This window comes from Streptopelia decaocto (assembly GCF_964273445.1).
Source record: "Streptopelia decaocto genome assembly, chromosome: 5".
Taxonomy (NCBI): Eukaryota; Metazoa; Chordata; class Aves; order Columbiformes; family Columbidae; genus Streptopelia; species Streptopelia decaocto.
In genome coordinates, this window is record NC_138659.1 from 559009 (window position 1) to 575046 (window position 16038).

Here is a 16038-nt window from a genome sequence, read left to right on the forward strand (position 1 = left end):
TATTAGAAAGAGCCCGTACAGCTGTGTCCTATTAACTCCTTATGACACTTCTTAAAACACAAAATAAAGGGCTTGTTTAAGGCTTTATAGCTGTTCTCAATGCACCTACTCGCCGATTGTGCAGTCCGATAGGGTTTCTAAGCCTACATTTTTTGCTTTCTGTTAACAACCACAAAGAAACTGTCATATTAACAGTGAGGTCAAAAAATAGTAAGGGCTAAACAAGGCATGCCGGCTCAGATTAGAATAATTTCTCATTTGTGTTCAGTGTCACCTCCTGCTCCTTAAACTGTGATTTCTTCAGAGGGGGCCTGATGCTTCCTTCTCCCTTTGGAAAGTGCCAGTGCACTGTGGGCATTCCCATAAATAAATACTCATAGCTCTGTTTGATTACTGCCCTTCGTTACGTGACACGACGCCTCGGAGCCTGTTCTGCGTCCCCACAAACGCAGTCGCACGTAGCTTGTTATTTGAATGGAGAGAAGGAGCTGGTCCTTGCGCTGCCGCGGCCAGGAGCAGCTCGTTGGTGCTGCCACAGCTGAGCTGGTGGCCGGGCAGGGTGACCAGGCCCCGTCATTCCCAGCAGTCAGCACGGCTGCCTCAGTGGCAGCAGTAAAAGACAGGTTTTCAGTTCTGCATCACAGCATGGGTGGTTCCAAACAGATGTACGTACTTTCTCATGTAAGTCAAAAAATCTTGGTTATTCTGATACTTTTTTTGCTCTTTCCTGTCCTCTCTGACATCTATGGACATCAGTCTGTTCCAAAACCAGTTTTAATAGTAGTTTCCATCCTTCTCATTAACGAAATGGTGGTTCATTCTAAATATTGCAGAACAAAACCAGCCCCAAAATGCAGTTTTTAATGTGTTTCTCGGCTGGCACCGGTGCAGGGGTGTGCTTTGAATCCTGCGCTGCCGTCCACTGGCGCTTTTCAGCCGGCTTCTCTCCGTCTGGTTTCTCAACAGCTGCTGCTACGGAGCAAGGAGAGCAGTTCAGGTGGGACTGAAGTGGAATGCAGTGTGCATGGGCCAGGGTAGCGGTCACCGGCAGTGCGGGACCATAGGCACTATCACATACATGTGTACAAGCACAGACCTAACTCCTTGTTAATTCATTAATAGAAATTAATTAACATATTTTTATCCAGGATATACATAGATAGACCCACATATGTACACATACTCTGTGTTTATACACACAGCATTTATAAACATAGATGATGAATAATATGAACAGATTTCCAATGTATGTAATGTTTGCTGAGCAAAGCGATGCCAAAACCATAAACCAGTGACCCAAACGCCTGTGGCAGCTTTTTGGCTGTTGATATTGTTGCCCTTGGGCGCCTGTTTCAGGGCGTTGCCAGCCTTTCTCAGCTCTGATGACAGGTACTTGTTAGTTTTAATGTTCAAATGATAGTTTTTCACTCTGCTTAAGCTTAGGAAAGAGTTAATTGACTAAAGCGCTTCTCAGCAGCAGGTTGTCTTCACCTGCAATTTCTGTCATCAAGTAATTAGCCATATTCAGGGTTGCTGACCCTTGCTACTAACCTATGGGAACGCTGCATGCCTGGCTGAGGACCCGCTGACCGCGTTATTGCAGCTGCGCATCCCGGGTGATCCGCAGCGCACCCGCAGGGGCGGGCCGGGCAGAGCCGCGCGGGGAGCGCCCCGGGTGATCCGCAGCGCACCCGCAGGGGCGGGCCGGGCAGAGCCGTGCGGGGAGCGCCCCGGGTGATCCGCAGCGCACCCGCAGGGCCGGGCCGGGCAGAGCCGTGCGGGGAGCGCCCCGGGTGATCCGCAGCGCACCCGCAGGGCCGGGCCGGGCAGAGCCGCGCGGGGAGCGCCCCGGGTGATCCGCAGCGCACCCGCAGGGGCGGGCCGGGCAGAGCCCCCTCCAGGAGCGCCCCGGGTGATCCGCAGCGCACCCGCAGGGCCGGGCCGGGCAGAGCCCCCTCGGGGAGCGCCCCGGGTGATCCGCAGCGCACCCGCAGGGCCGGGCCGGGCAGAGCCGCGCGGGGCGCCGCGTCTCAGCAGCCCTGGGCACTGACCGCAGATCCTGGGCGCTAATCCTTAACAGGCTTCACAGAACAGTGTGAAAACCTTATCTATTGTATCTTGCAATATTTTATTTAATTTGCTCTAATAGCAGTACAGTGCCAGTCAATCCAAACAGGTCAGAAGTCTAATTAATGTTTTAAAAATAAAGGTTCTCAAACACCAGGCAAGTTTCCATTTTCTGTATGGCTTGTTTTGAGGAAGAAGAGGAAAGAAGGTGAGGAGGGAACCCTTCTGTTCCGTGATTACATCCCACCCGCTCATTTTCTCCTTTTCTCCTTTGCTTTTGATTTTAGTGGCGGTCTTAACAGAATGTCAAGATCAATTTGCAGCATGGTTTAACCCAAGGTTTGCATTCTGCCGGCAGCAATTGTCCTAGCGAACAATGCCGTGTGTTCTTGTAACTTCAGAAGCTTTTAGAAGGCTCATGGCAAGGGCAGCATCTAATGACTTTATTAGTGTAGGGTTTCAAAATGGGCTCAGTAATTGTTCACATCTCTTTGTCATCTAGTCATAATTACTGCATGGTATTGTTCGGGGTTGCACTTGTGAATAGTTTCCTAATAGCACTGAAATGAAGAAAAAAGGAAAAGGATAAAAGGTGATTGTCTCTTTAGATGGAGAACAAACCAGCCTGTATATGGATGATGGTTAAACTGTTTATTATACACCCACCAGAAAAGGTAAACTGTCCCTGCTTAAATATTTATATACTTCAAGGTAATTTCATCTTAGTAGTCTAAAAATGTCCAAATTTGGAAAAGTAAAAACCAGCAGAGAATGCATTTTAATCTGACCGTGATTAGTAACATTTGGATGTTTCTGTAATATTCAGCTATAAATAGACAACGGTCTCTCTGTTGATGTGACTAAGGTTTTCAGTGCATCATTTTATATGGCTATAGCAATGCTTTAAGGTCATCTGAGAAAAAGCCAAGACTATTAAAACCACAGGAATTAACTGGTACATTTGTGAGCGTGTATTTGAAGTCCCCACTATAAAACTGAATCCTGAAGCGAGTTCTGTCCCGCTGCACTCAGAGCACAGCACAGCATAGGGGCTGGTGGACAGACAGGAGGAGGCACAGGGCCCGTGTCGGGGGGAGCGGGGAGCGGGGTGCACGCGGCGGGCTGGCTGGCAAGGGGCAGGAGGCGCTGACAGGTCCGTATAGATACGGGCGCCCACAGCTGCACCCCTGAAGTCTAATGCGGAGCTGGGGCTCCAGAGAAACCGAGATGCATCCAGGTCAACAGTCAGAAGAAATCATTGAGCTGGCAGAGTCAGACTCATTGGTACCAAAACGCAGCTGAAGGGGGTGAATGGATCTGGTGCCGCCGGGTGCCCGGTGGGGACACAGCTCTGCGGGACTGGGGTGCCTGTCCCCTCCCCTCCCTGCGTGTCACCGTTCTGGCTGTCCGGGGGTCTCAGAGCTGCAAACGATGGCATTCAGAGGTTCAGCCGCACCCGCGTCGCTCCTGACCGGCGGTCGTCTGGTCTGATCTGGGCTCTGAGGGAGGTTTCTCAGCATTTCGCAGAAAACACAGTTCCAGTACTTGACTGTCTCTGCCTTTGGGCCATTCACACTTACGTTTAACCGGAGTTTCTCTTGCAGCAATCAGTGACACTTAGATCTGGGTCCACTCAGTAGCCAATGAGGTTTTGTCTTCCTTTCTGCCGTTGTGTTCTTCGGACTTCCCTGGTGCTGCTTTCTCCCGGGATTTCCTTGGCCTGAGCAACCATGGTTCCTCAGCCTTCCCGCCCAGCTCGTCCTTCTGTCCGTGTTGTCACTGCGCCCCTCGCGCGGTCCTGCTGGGCCTGGCTCTCCTGACCTGTTGAACTGCATCCTACTTGTCAGGACGTTTCTGGTTTGTCAGGATTCCTCTGGATGCTCTTACTGACTTCAGTGTGCTTGTAGCTTCTCCCACTTCACTGACATCTCTACAGTAACTCAAGGTACTCTGTTCTTATCTAGGCTGCTATTTAATCTGCCTAGCCCTCAATAGCCCTTAGCTAAGGGTGTGTTACCTGCCGTTCCGATGTGACGGGCAGTGACCAGAGCTGGCACTGCTGTGCCAGTGCCTCTTGTGTTCTCCGTTTTTAGTACAGCATTTCAGCAAGGGCTCCAGCTATGTTGTACTTACACTTTAACCAATTATTTTGTCTGATGCCCAGTGGCATCTGAAAGGATGGATTGATGAGTTTCTAGAGGGGTGTGTTTTAGGCTAAACTGGGTTATAAAGTATTGACGTAATCTGTTTGAAGCGTGCAGGATGAAATCAGACCTTCCATGTTTTATGAAGAGTGGGACAACCCACTCATTTAGGCTTTGCTCTTGCATGAAGAAAAATTGCATAAAGTAATGCTTTTTACATCTGAATCCCTGGATATTTAGCGTGTGGATGCTAAAGAGGATCCACTTTGCTTGATTCAGGCTGCTTTATACAATTTTAAACTGTGCCTTCCATCTGCTGCTCATTCCCCCTTGTGTTTGAGTCAACAGTTGTTTTATGACCCTGCCAATGTGTGTAAGACAGAAACTCTGTATTATGGAGACTATAGATAGCAAGCGTATTTAATATAACATTTCATTACCTCATCTTTTAAAAAAATGTAAACACCAAATACAAAAATGTTCTTTTTACATTAACATTTTAATGAGTCTTATGTTGACTTTGCACTGTGTATTATTATTAAAATAATCAGAAATCTTGCATATTTAATATTCATCATTTTGTTCATGCTTGAGAAAGATGTAACATTTTTTTCACAGCCATTTCTAAAGTTTTGAAGTTTCTTAAAGTAAAGTTTGCCTTGGGGAAGTATCTGGCCATAAATAAATCACACTTAGTTTGCTCAAATTCATCCCATTTGTGAACTGAACGCTGTTGCAGACTGAAGGGGAACGGATGTTTTAGAAGAGGTTACTGGGTTTTGTCTTGCTGCTGCTTTTTGAGCAGGACTGAGGCTGAGGCGATGCAGTGAAAACCATCTCCAGCGCAGAGTCCTTTGTGAGCGGCGCGGGGACACCGTGCGCCAAGAACCATCATCTCCAGTGCAGAGTCCTTTGAGAGCAGCGCGGGGACACCGTGCGCCAAGAACCATCATCTCCAGTGCAGAGTCCTTTGAGAGCAGCGCGGGGACACCGTGCACCAAGAACCATCATCTCCAGCGCAGAGTCCTTTGTGAGCGGCGCGGGGACACCGTGCACCAAGAACCATCATCTCCAGCGCAGAGTCCTTTGAGAGCAGCGCGGGGACACCGTGCGCCAAGAACCATCATCTCCTGTGCAGAGTCCTTTGTGAGCGGCGCGGGGACACCGTGCGCCAAAAACCATCATCTCCTGTGCAGAGTCCTTTGAGAGCAGCACGGGGACACCGTGCGCCAAGAACCATCATCTCCTGTGCAGAGTCCTTTGAGAGCAGCGCGGGGACACCGTGCGCCAAGAACCATCATCTCCAGCGCAGAGTCCTTTGAGAGCAGCGCGGGGACACCGTGCGCCAAGAACCATCATCTCCTGTGCAGAGTCCTTTGAGAGCAGCGCGGGGACACCGTGCGCCAAGAACCATCATCTCCTGTGCAGAGTCCTTTGTGAGCGGCGCGGGGACACCGTGCGCCAAAAACCATCATCTCCTGTGCAGAGTCCTTTGAGAGCAGCACGGGGACACCGTGCGCCAAGAACCATCATCTCCAGCGCAGAGTCCTTTGAGAGCAGCGCGGGGACACCGTGCGCCAAGAACCATCTCCAGCGCAGAGTCCTTTGAGAGCAGCGCGGGGACACCGTGCACCAAGAACCATCATCTCCAGCGCAGAGTCCTTTGAGAGCAGCGCGGGGACACCGTGCGCCAAGAACCATCATCTCCAGCGCAGAGTCCTTTGAGAGCAGCGCGGGGACACCGTGCGCCAAGAACCATCTCCAGCGCAGAGTCCTTTGAGAGCAGCGCGGGGACACCGTGCGCCAAAGCACCTCGTGGCAGGAAGAGCTCCAAAGCTTTCCCACCAATGTGTGAAAATCAAAAGGGACTACAGGAATATTTATATGAATAAGACTGTAACAGATAATCAGATCTCTGTTATTTATGTTGGTATGGGAAAAAAGGAAAAATTGATCTGAAATCCTAAGCAGTTTTTTATATTTATTTAGTAACTGCTGGTTTAATTGCTAGTGAGTCACAAAAGAAGTGAAGAAATGGTGCCGTCTGCTGAAACTATTACTTTTCTTGATAAACTTTATTCTTGTAACTTTCAAAAACATTTTTTAAGGATTTTTCCTTCATGAAATGCTTTTTTAGCTTTCTCATTCTTCTCCCTCCTTGCATATTTCAGTGATTTGAGAAACAAAAGGACTCGCAGGGTGTCGCTTGCCGTCCCGTTCTGGCCGCGTTGCTCCGTTCCCGCGTGGGGCCGGGGCCGGGGCATCGGCACGCGGTGCCCTGTAAGCGGCACGTGAGCGCGCTGGCCGCTCTCGCTGGGGAGGGAGAGCAGGTGGGTGGCGCCCATGGCTTTAGCAAGTGGCCCCAGGGGAAAAAAACAACCAACCAGCAAAAACAAACAAGCAAATAAAACCAAAACCAACAGCAACAACAACCAAACACCAACAGCATGGTGGGAGCTGTTGGCATCTGTTCTGCTGTTCCTCCGCAGGAACGCGTGTCGCCACACAACAGCCCGGCACATCTCCCGAAGCCAGGGAGCTGAACCCTGCTCCCAGCCCTGGCCGTAGGGACCCCGAGCTCTCACCGTTGGGCTCTATGTTGGCGCCAGAAGCTCCATGTATGAAAATTCATCTCCTGGAAAACAGTTATGTGAGAGATCTTTTAACATACTGAAATACCCACTTCACTGAGAGTTCTCTGCAATCAAAATCCCTGTCTGCGAGAGCGGATCGTGAGACTGAGTTATGGGTCGGCTAAATACAGAATTGATTAACAACCGGAACACAGAGCAAAGGGAGACCTTGAACTCACGTAAGCGGTTTTGCTGTGGAAGATCAGCGTTGACTTCTGTGAGGCCAGGATTCCACCTGCATATTCCCCCTCGGAACGTGAACATGGAAAACATTATTTAGCTTTAGAGTTTATATGTCCAGACTTTCTGGACACTTTCTCTTAGCAGATGGTATTTCTCGGTGTGGCTGTTTCCAAATAGCAGTCTCTACTTGGCGTGTTTGACGTTGTCTTTTTGTGTGATAGTTCTGAATGGCAAGAGACAAGGAAAGGTATTTGCCAGCACCGTTTGTGGCTTTGAAATGCTCCCTTTGCCATACCCGTGCGCTGCCTCCCGTCCGGCTATGGCCACAGTTCCCCTGCAAGGGACGCTGAGGGGGTTTTATACTTCAGGTGCCTTGAACAGCCCAGTGTTGTACTCATCAGATCGCCAATTTTTAGTCATTTCATTAGATGCAATATATATTGATTTTAAAAATTACAAATTTGAATCTTTTCAGTATCTTTGAGAAGAAATTACTTGGAGCACTTGACATTTCAATGCAGTTTGTCTTTCCAGATACATTTGGCTTCTGGTGCATGTGACGACAGGACTTTGCTCATCAGCCAGAGCATACATTGCAGAGCAGTTGTTACCTAAAATATTATCACAAGGCATAAGAAAACACACGATTTAAGTTGCCTTTCATGGCCATAATTAAGAATTAATAAGCCTGTACCAGTGGCTAGTCCTCAGAATTTCCACTGTTTTGCCTTTTGTGACCCGTGTTATTAAAAGTCCATTATTTTTACAGACTTTATTAAATTGGATCTTATTAAAGCATTCTATATTTGCATTTGGTCTTTCATAATTCATTATTATTATGACATTTACTTTTTACCATCAGATCTGAAAACATATCATAAGCTACCCTTTTCTCTTGAAAGAAATGCTAATTTCAAACAGTCCTCTAATGGAAGAGAAAAGCTTTATCAGTTTTTTCATTTATTCAGGATCGTGGTGAGAATACTAATGCTGGACTTCTGTATGCTAATACCGGAGCTTTTAGGTGCAGCGCCGGGGACGGTTGTTTGCGGGACACGCGGCCCCAGCGCCGCGGCTCCATCGCCCGCGAGCACAGCGCCGGGGCTGTCGCTGCTGGATTGTGCCCTGTGTGAAACGATACAATTTTTATGTTCAGCAGATTATGGCTCTGCCCAGTTTCTCTTTAGAAGTTTTTAGCAACTGATTTAGCAGGATTATTTAGGGGGGTAGTTTTGAATGACAACTGAACTGAAATTCTTCATCGAAGAAAGCACTGTCTCGAGCAGTTATCAATTGTCTTAATTCAGGCAATCTGGAATCTGGCATGTTTGTAAATACTCTCCTAATTTAATCAGGAAAAGGGAGAACGAGCTCTGGAATGCCGTGCAGAAGCCCAGATGCTAAATAGTACCTGATGCGCAGTTAAACTACTGAATTCGAGTTCATTTTTAGCCTCCCTTCAGAGCAGCTCCCAGCGTAACGTGTCGCCCTCTTCCCTGGCAGGTTCCTGACCATGTGCACCAGGCACTTCGGGAGCGTGGTGGCCCAAACGATCCGAACTCAGAAGACAGACCAGTTTCCACTTTTCCTTATTATTATGGGAAAACGATCATCTAATGAAGTACTGAATGTAATCCAAGGTACAGTTGTCAATTTATAGTAAATGTACTTCTTATGTGAGTATTGAAACTGTCAGAAGACGTCTTTGCTAACCGTTTCCTTTTTAAGATGTTCAGAATATGAATTTCTTTCACGACAGAAACTTTGTTGCCATGATAACAATAGCCACCATTCATAGATGTCTTAATTAACATGGTATTAGAGACTGAAGTTGCCATGACTGTAGTAGAATCATCATTTAAGTTTTCAGTTTTTTTAGAGTAGAAGCCAAATCTGAATAGGAGCTACACTTAGTTTTACAAGTTCATAGCCATGTAAACCGGTGATTTCCAAAGGATTTTGGCTGCACGTTTTGTGTAGTGCGGGAATGCACTTAGTTCTGCCTGTGTGGCTCCTCTTGCGCATAGTGTGTTAATATTGCCTGTTGCGCGTAGTGTGTTAACATTGCCTGTTGCGCGTAGTGTGTTAACATTGCCTGTTGCGCGTAGTGTGTTAATATTGCCTGTTGCACCTAGTGTGTTAATGTTGCCTGTTGCGCGTAGTGTGTTAATATTGCCTGTTGCGTGTAGTGTGCTGATATTGCCTGTTGCGCGTAGTGTGCTGATATTGCCTGTTGCGCGTAGTGTGCTGATATTGCCTGTTGGGTGTAGTGTGCTGGTATTGCCTGTTGGGTGTAGTGTGCTGGTATTGCCTGTTGCGTGTAGTGTGCTGATATTGCCTGTTGCGCGTAGTGTGCTGATGTTGCCTGTTGCGTGTAGTGTGCTGATATTGCCTGTTGCGCGTAGTGTGCTGATATTGCCTGTTGTGTGTAGTGTGCTGATATTGCCTGTTGTGTGTAGTGTGCTGATATTGCCTGTTGTGTGTAGTGTGCTGATATTGCCTGTTGTGTGTAGTGTGCTGATATTGCCTGTTGGGTGTAGTGTGCTGATATTGCCTGTTGTGTGTAGTGTGCTGATATTGCCTGTTGCGCGTAGTGTGCTGATATTGCCTGTTGCGCGTAGTGTGCTGGTATTGCCTGTTGCGCGTAGTGTGCTGGTATTGCCTGTTGCGCGTAGTGTGCTGATATTGCCTGTTGCGCGTAGTGTGCTGATGTTTGAACCTGAGCTGCTTTCTCAGCCCCGCGTGCCGTGTTGAGCCAGGCTGGATCAGGTTTAAGTTGTGAACGGTCTCTCGCTCCGAGGCGCCGCGGCTGGGCGAGCAGCGTCCCCGGCCCCGCTGGCAGCAGGCGTGGCCGCTGCGGCGATGCCCTTGGCTGCTGTCCCCAGTGACCCTTCAGGCCGAACTGCCGCCACCAACAGCCGCCTCTCTTCTGCTTTCTCCACGACTCTGCTTCGTGACACTGTCCTCATTTATTTATTGCTTCTATCTAGCAATCTTGATTCCAGCCTCAGGAAATACTGCCGTTTGCAGACAATGTTGTTGTTTCTTTCTGCATATGGGATTAATTATTTTCCTGAGGAATCCGAGTGCTTCTTCCTGTGGCCAAAATGTGAATTTTGCATGGATTTTGTCTCCTTAGTGCAAGATGCAGCTCAACGCTGATTTATGGAGCTTCTGTGACTTAAGAAACTTATTTCATACAAATGACCGTAGAAGTAAATCTATTGGTTTTGTAAGTGCAGCGGAGTTCAGCGTGTGTGTAACTGAGGCACCTGTGCTATGGCCCTGCAGTCAGCGCTGCTTCCTGGCTCAGATTCCTTTACTGTGTTAGCAACTTGGTGACTCAAAGTCATCACGCGGCTTTATATTACAAAATAATCCATATTATTTCATCACATTCCTTAAGGTGTAATGATTTTTCAAGCTTTCTGCAGGCAGTCTTTTGAACTAAACTGAACTGCTCATCTGTTGCAGCCTTGCTGAAACGTAGCTAAATGTGCTGTGCTTGTTATTTTCCCATGGACTGGGACACTGGCATCTTTTAACAAGATGCCCTCACACAGGCGGCCGTCCCCAAAGTCTCGCTCGTTATACTTGGGAGTTCTGAAGCTGTAAAGTCAGTGTCATGTCAGGGAACCCCAGGTACAGGAGGTTTATGAGCCTTTCCTCTAACATCAGTGACTACAAGAAAACATGGAGTTATTCCGTGCAGGCACAAAAGCATTTGTTCAGATTTGATCTACCTAAAGCTTCAGCCTATGATCAACATTTGTTTGTAAAAGTAATACTGAATCTTCAATACAAAGGCAAACTGAAAGCATTCTCTGGAGATACTTGTATTTTCTACTCTTTTTTTTAAACTCTGCCTAGTTGTTCAGTAAGTGTAATGCCGGGCTTCAGCTGTCTCCCGCGTTGCTAGGTAACACGACGGTGGACGAGCTGATGATGAGGCTGATGGCGGCCATGGAGATCTTCAGCGCCCAGCAGCAGGAGGACATCAAGGACGAGGTGAGCGCCGCGCGGTCCTGCAGGCACCCCCGCCACGCGGAGCCAGCAGCGGAGCTGGCTGTGATGTGTTTGGGTGGCTTTTCCAGCATCAGAGATCGAACACGCTGAGTCTCCTTTGTATGTTTATTTGGGTCTCTCAAAAAACCTGCTCCTTATTGGTTTACTGTCATTTTCAGTTTGTTTCCTTTTTGTGAGTATTAGTCATGAGTAACTGTTTACGTTTGCAGTGGTATTATAGAACTTATGCTCATACAAGGAAACAACAAGCACATTTCTTTCCCCATGACCAGTTTCAAGTCATAGGTAGAAAACAGAATTAGGGTGATACCTCTTACCAGGGGGTTGAAAAGCAGCGCTAAGCAGAGTGATGCCAGCCCTGGATCACCGCTGAGAACACGGCAGAGCGGGTGAGCGATGGCCAGAGCTGCAGTCTTGTAGAAGTACACACGGCGAGCTGTACAGCTGAAAGATGGTTATCTGTTACTCTGCAAATTGAGAGTGACATTTTGAAGCAATGAAGTACTTAGTGAGGAATTTATAATAATAGGCGTGTTGCCATTCAAGATTATTCTTATCCTGTTGTATAGACATTGATTGACAATAATTCACTAAACACATTCTTCACATTTAAATCTTGTATCTCATTAGTACGAGATTTACTGATTATGGTTATAATAACATGCAGGCACGGTATCTGCACAATATCTCTAGTTCATTTTTTCCTCTTTATTTATGCTACCTGTAATTCATTGGTAAAGAAATTGACTTTAATTTTGTTAATACTGAACACAAATTCTAATATGAGGATTACAACAAAAATACGAGGCACAATATAATTGAATTTTTAATTGCGTTTAAGAGGAGTATGTCGGTATGGGGGAGGGTTTAATGCTTTAATAAGAAGGTAAAATTCACATCACAGATGAGTTCCAAGAAGGGTTTAGAACTGGAAACTATAAAAGCTGATAGACAGGAAGGAAACAGAAGGGAGTAAGAGCATATAAGAGCATATAAAGACAGGGAGATAAGAGCAGATAAGCGACAGGAGAAGGCACTAGAAAGTGCTAGGAGTGGAATGGAGAACAGGAGGGCAGAACTGTCGTCCGGAGCGGGGGGTCGGTCTTCAGGAGAGAAGAAGCCGGCGGTCGGGTGAGAGAGCCCTGGGAGGCAAAACCCGGTGAGTCTGCAACGGAGAAAGCGTGGGTGTGCGGAGAAAGCGTGGGTGTGCGGGGAAAGCGTGGGTGTGCGGAGAAAGCGTGGGTGTGCGGAGAGAGCGTGGGTGTGCGGGGAAAGCGTGGGTGTGCGGAGAGAGCGTGGGTGTGCGGAGAAAGCGTGGGTGTGCGGAGAGAGCGTGGGTGTGCGGAGAGAGCGTGGGTGTGCGGAGAGAGCGTGGGTGTGCGGAGAAAGCGTGGGTGTGCGGAGAGAGCGTGGGTGTGCGGAGAAAGCGTGGGTGTGCGGAGAAAGCGTGGGTGTGCGGAGAGAGCGTGGGTGTGCGGAGAGAGCGTGGGTGTGCGGAGAGAGCGTGGGTGTGCGGAGAGAGCGTGGGTGTGCGGAGAAAGCGTGGGTGTGCGGAGAAAGCGTGGGTGTGCGGGAGACAGAGCCCGAAGAACCAGGAGGCTCGGTGGGCTCAGGCCGCAGAGCCGGGAGCGGTGGCGCCGCTCCGGGGGCGCTGGCGGCCGCGCTGCGTCCCCGGGTGACACGGGCGTTCGCTGGCTCCTTACCCCATGTGCAGGGAGAGTGGAGACTGATTTTCACACGTTCCTCTCAAATCTGCTTTTGCCCAAGTCTTCTGTAGCCTTTTCTCACATTTCCTTTGCTTTTCTGTCCCTGGGAGCACCAGTGACGTTTCTTCCCCAACAGGAGTTTTCTCTGACACACTTTGACATTCAGAAAACTAATGGAAAATTTTGTGAAGTTTGGAGGCAGATTTCCAGACACTATGGGTTCCATACACAAATAGCATATTTACTTATACGTGGGCTCCGCTTGTTACGAGCACACCAAACAAGGTGATCTCAGACACTTTTGCCTTTGAAGCAGGAAGTTTAAAAACAGAATAACAACCTTGCTGTGTGAAATTGCTGTTCCAGGGAAGGGTTTGACAGGCAGTCTGGACTCAATAGAGGGCTTTAGCTTGCAAAAAATAATCGTCTTTTTTTGGTTTGCTACTTAACGTGAAGCGTTCTTGTGGGTCTTGTACTTGACAACTTCAAATGTTCCAACATCAACACCTTTTCTTTCTTAAGATGTTATTGCAGTTGGTACAATTTTTTCCCGAATATTACAATAGCAAACAGGATACAGAGTCCGGTTTCTGTTACTCTTTTCTTAATAGTAACAATAAGTCATCATAAAACCACAAGAAGATAAGCAGAACATTCTTTTGTGTTTTCAAAAGAGAGTCATCTATATAGCTTTGCTGTCAACAGAAGTGTGTGAGAAAGAAATGGGACTGGATACACCTGTAAATAACAGCATGAAATCATTAAGGAGTCACGTTGTGCAGCTGAACTTCTCCACTTTGGTTGCATGAGACAAATACAAGAACAAATACTCCTGTGGCACAGAGAGGGATGGCTGCCCCTGCACCTCGGCCCTCCGGCTCACAGAGCCGCCTTGGTACCTTCCTGCACCCCCAGAGACCAGCAGCTCCGGGGAAATACTCAGTCCTGGGAGTCTCTTGGCCCAGAAACAGTGTCAGTCCCTTTCTGACAGTGTAATAGAGGCTACACCAATGATTTCGTACATCTAATGGACATCTTTCCTTTTCTAACCGCGTCATCTCTGGCCCGTGCTGCAGGCGTTTGTACCTCAGCTGCTGCTCGGGCAGCGGGGTTGGGGTTTTGCAGAGGAAATAGCTGCCCCCGAGGAGCAGGGCGGGCGTGGGGCCGGCTCAGCCGCTGCTCCCGGTGAGCGGGCGAGCTGGGGCTGTTCCCCTGAGCGTTGGGGCCGGCTCAGCCGCTGCTCCCGGTGAGCGGGGCGAGCTGGGGCTGTTCCCCTGAGCGTTGGGGCCGGCTCAGCCGCTGCTCCCGGTGAGCGGGGCGAGCTGGGGCTGTTCCCCTGAGCGCTGGGGCCGGCTCAGCCGCTGCTCCCGGTGAGCGGGCGAGCTGGGGCTGTTCCCCTGAGCGTTGGGGCCGGCTCAGCCGCTGCTCCCGGTGAGCGGGGCAAGCTGGGGCTGTTCCCCTGAGCGTTGGGGCCGGCTCAGCCGCTGCTCCCGGTGAGCGGGGCGAGCTGGGGCTGTTCCCCTGAGCGTTGGGGCCGGCTCAGCCGCTGCTCCCGGTGAGCGGGGCGAGCTGGGGCTGTTCCCCTGAGCGTTGGGGCCGGCTCAGCCGCTGCTCCCAGTGACCGCGGGCGAGCTGGGGCTGTTCCCCTGAGCATTGGGGCCGGCTCAGCCGCTGCTCCCGGTGAGCGGGGCGAGCTGGGGCTGTTCCCCCGAGCGTTGGGGCCGGCTCAGCCGCTGCTCCCGGTGAGCGGGCGAGCTGGGGCTGTTCCCCTGAGCGTTGGGGCGAGCTGGGGCTGTTCCCCTGAGCGTTGGGGCCGGCTCAGCCGCTGCTCCCGGTGACCGCGGGCGAGCTGGGGCTGTTCCCCTGAGCGTTGGGGCCGGCTCAGCCGCTGCTCCCGGTGAGCGGGGCGAGCTGGGGCTGTTCCCCTGAGCGTTGGGGCCGGCTCAGCCGCCGCTCCCGGTGAGCGGGCGAGCTGGGGCTGTTCCCCCGAGCGTTGGGGCCGGCTCAGCCGCTGCTCCCGGTGAGCGGGGCGAGCTGGGGCTGTTGCAGGGACTGACTTCGAACAGGGCACGTAGTTCCTCTTCAGTATGAGCGCCTGGTGCTGGACTGAGGAAGACAAGTGATAATTGTAAAATATTGTATGCGCTGCAATATCCATTTTTAAACACCCTGTTAACTTGCGTACTTTAATTGGATAGTTAAATAGTCATCTCAGTGTGGCATGATGGGCCCGAATAGATCCGAGTTAGTTCCTTTGTGAGATTAATGTGAAGAGATCCGTGATTAAATGCTGGCATTGCAGCCCAACACACCTGTTCTGGGCTGATCCTGAACATCTTTCTCCATTGCCCGAGGAAGAGGCTTCTCAAAGGATTACAGTAACACTTTCTGACAGGCTTATACAGGGTGGAGCTTCCCCGTAATGACAGGGCTCATTTGATGAGGTCTCAGTAGTGCATTCTTTTTCTTTTTGCTGTCAACATTTATTACTGTAGAACCATTGACTGTTACACAGCTGGTCCAACTTGTCCACATTTAAGTAACAGTAGGTCCCTGGTGGTGTTTATTTTGCCGTTACGCAACACTAGCACTCCTGCTCTCGGATTAGACTTCAAGGTGGAATCGTAATACCCACGGTTGCTTCAACTGGTATTTGTAAAAATAAGGAGGTTTTTAAAACCTTTGCTTCACTTTAAGCTGTGTCTGCTGACACACCGTTTTCTTTAGTGTAAAAGAGACATCCTGAAGAATTTTTAACTGGAAAAACTGTTGTAAGCAGACCCTGAAGATAAGCTGTAGTAAAATGCAGACCCACGGAGTCACTGTCTTTGCTCTCTGATCTGAGGTGACATTTCTTCCTAGATACTGCTGCAGCATGAAGAAAATACGGGGCCTTCCTAACCAATATCCCGATGGGCATTTTAAAAATACGCAAAAGAAAAACTCCAAACCAGCAACATAAATTCACTTTCTTCTCCCTGCCATGGCTTGCACACGTGTGCTTGCGTGTCCAGCCCCGCACTCTGGTGCTCGATGGCGATTTACCGGAGCCTTCCCTCACCACGTCCTCCTCCTTTGCTGCCTTGCTGCTGCCAGGCGCGTAAGGGATTTCCTGCTTTTTAATTGATATGATAATTGAACAGCTTTAGCTTGCAACACCTTTTCTCTTTCTTCTTCCGAAGATACATCTCACAGCCACGAAGGAGCCTGGAGGGGATGGGTCCCAGCGCGTATTCCCCAACCCGTGTCCGTTTGTCCTCCCCGCCCGCAGCTGGCGGT

At 49.5% G+C, this 16038-nt stretch overlaps 1 protein-coding gene across 2 annotated transcripts in view; it reads left to right on the top strand.

Annotated features, from left to right (window-relative positions):
* The window catches only part of FAF1 (Fas associated factor 1), a 154117-nt gene that overhangs the window by 112817 nt on the left and 25262 nt on the right, over positions 1–16038 (top strand). For both annotated transcript variants that reach the window (XM_082052281.1, XM_082052282.1), the window contains 2 exons: positions 8531–8667; positions 10947–11035. In XM_082052281.1, the coding sequence (XP_081908407.1) occupies positions 8531–8667; positions 10947–11035 (226 nt within the window). The remainder of the gene's footprint in view (positions 1–8530; positions 8668–10946; positions 11036–16038) is intronic.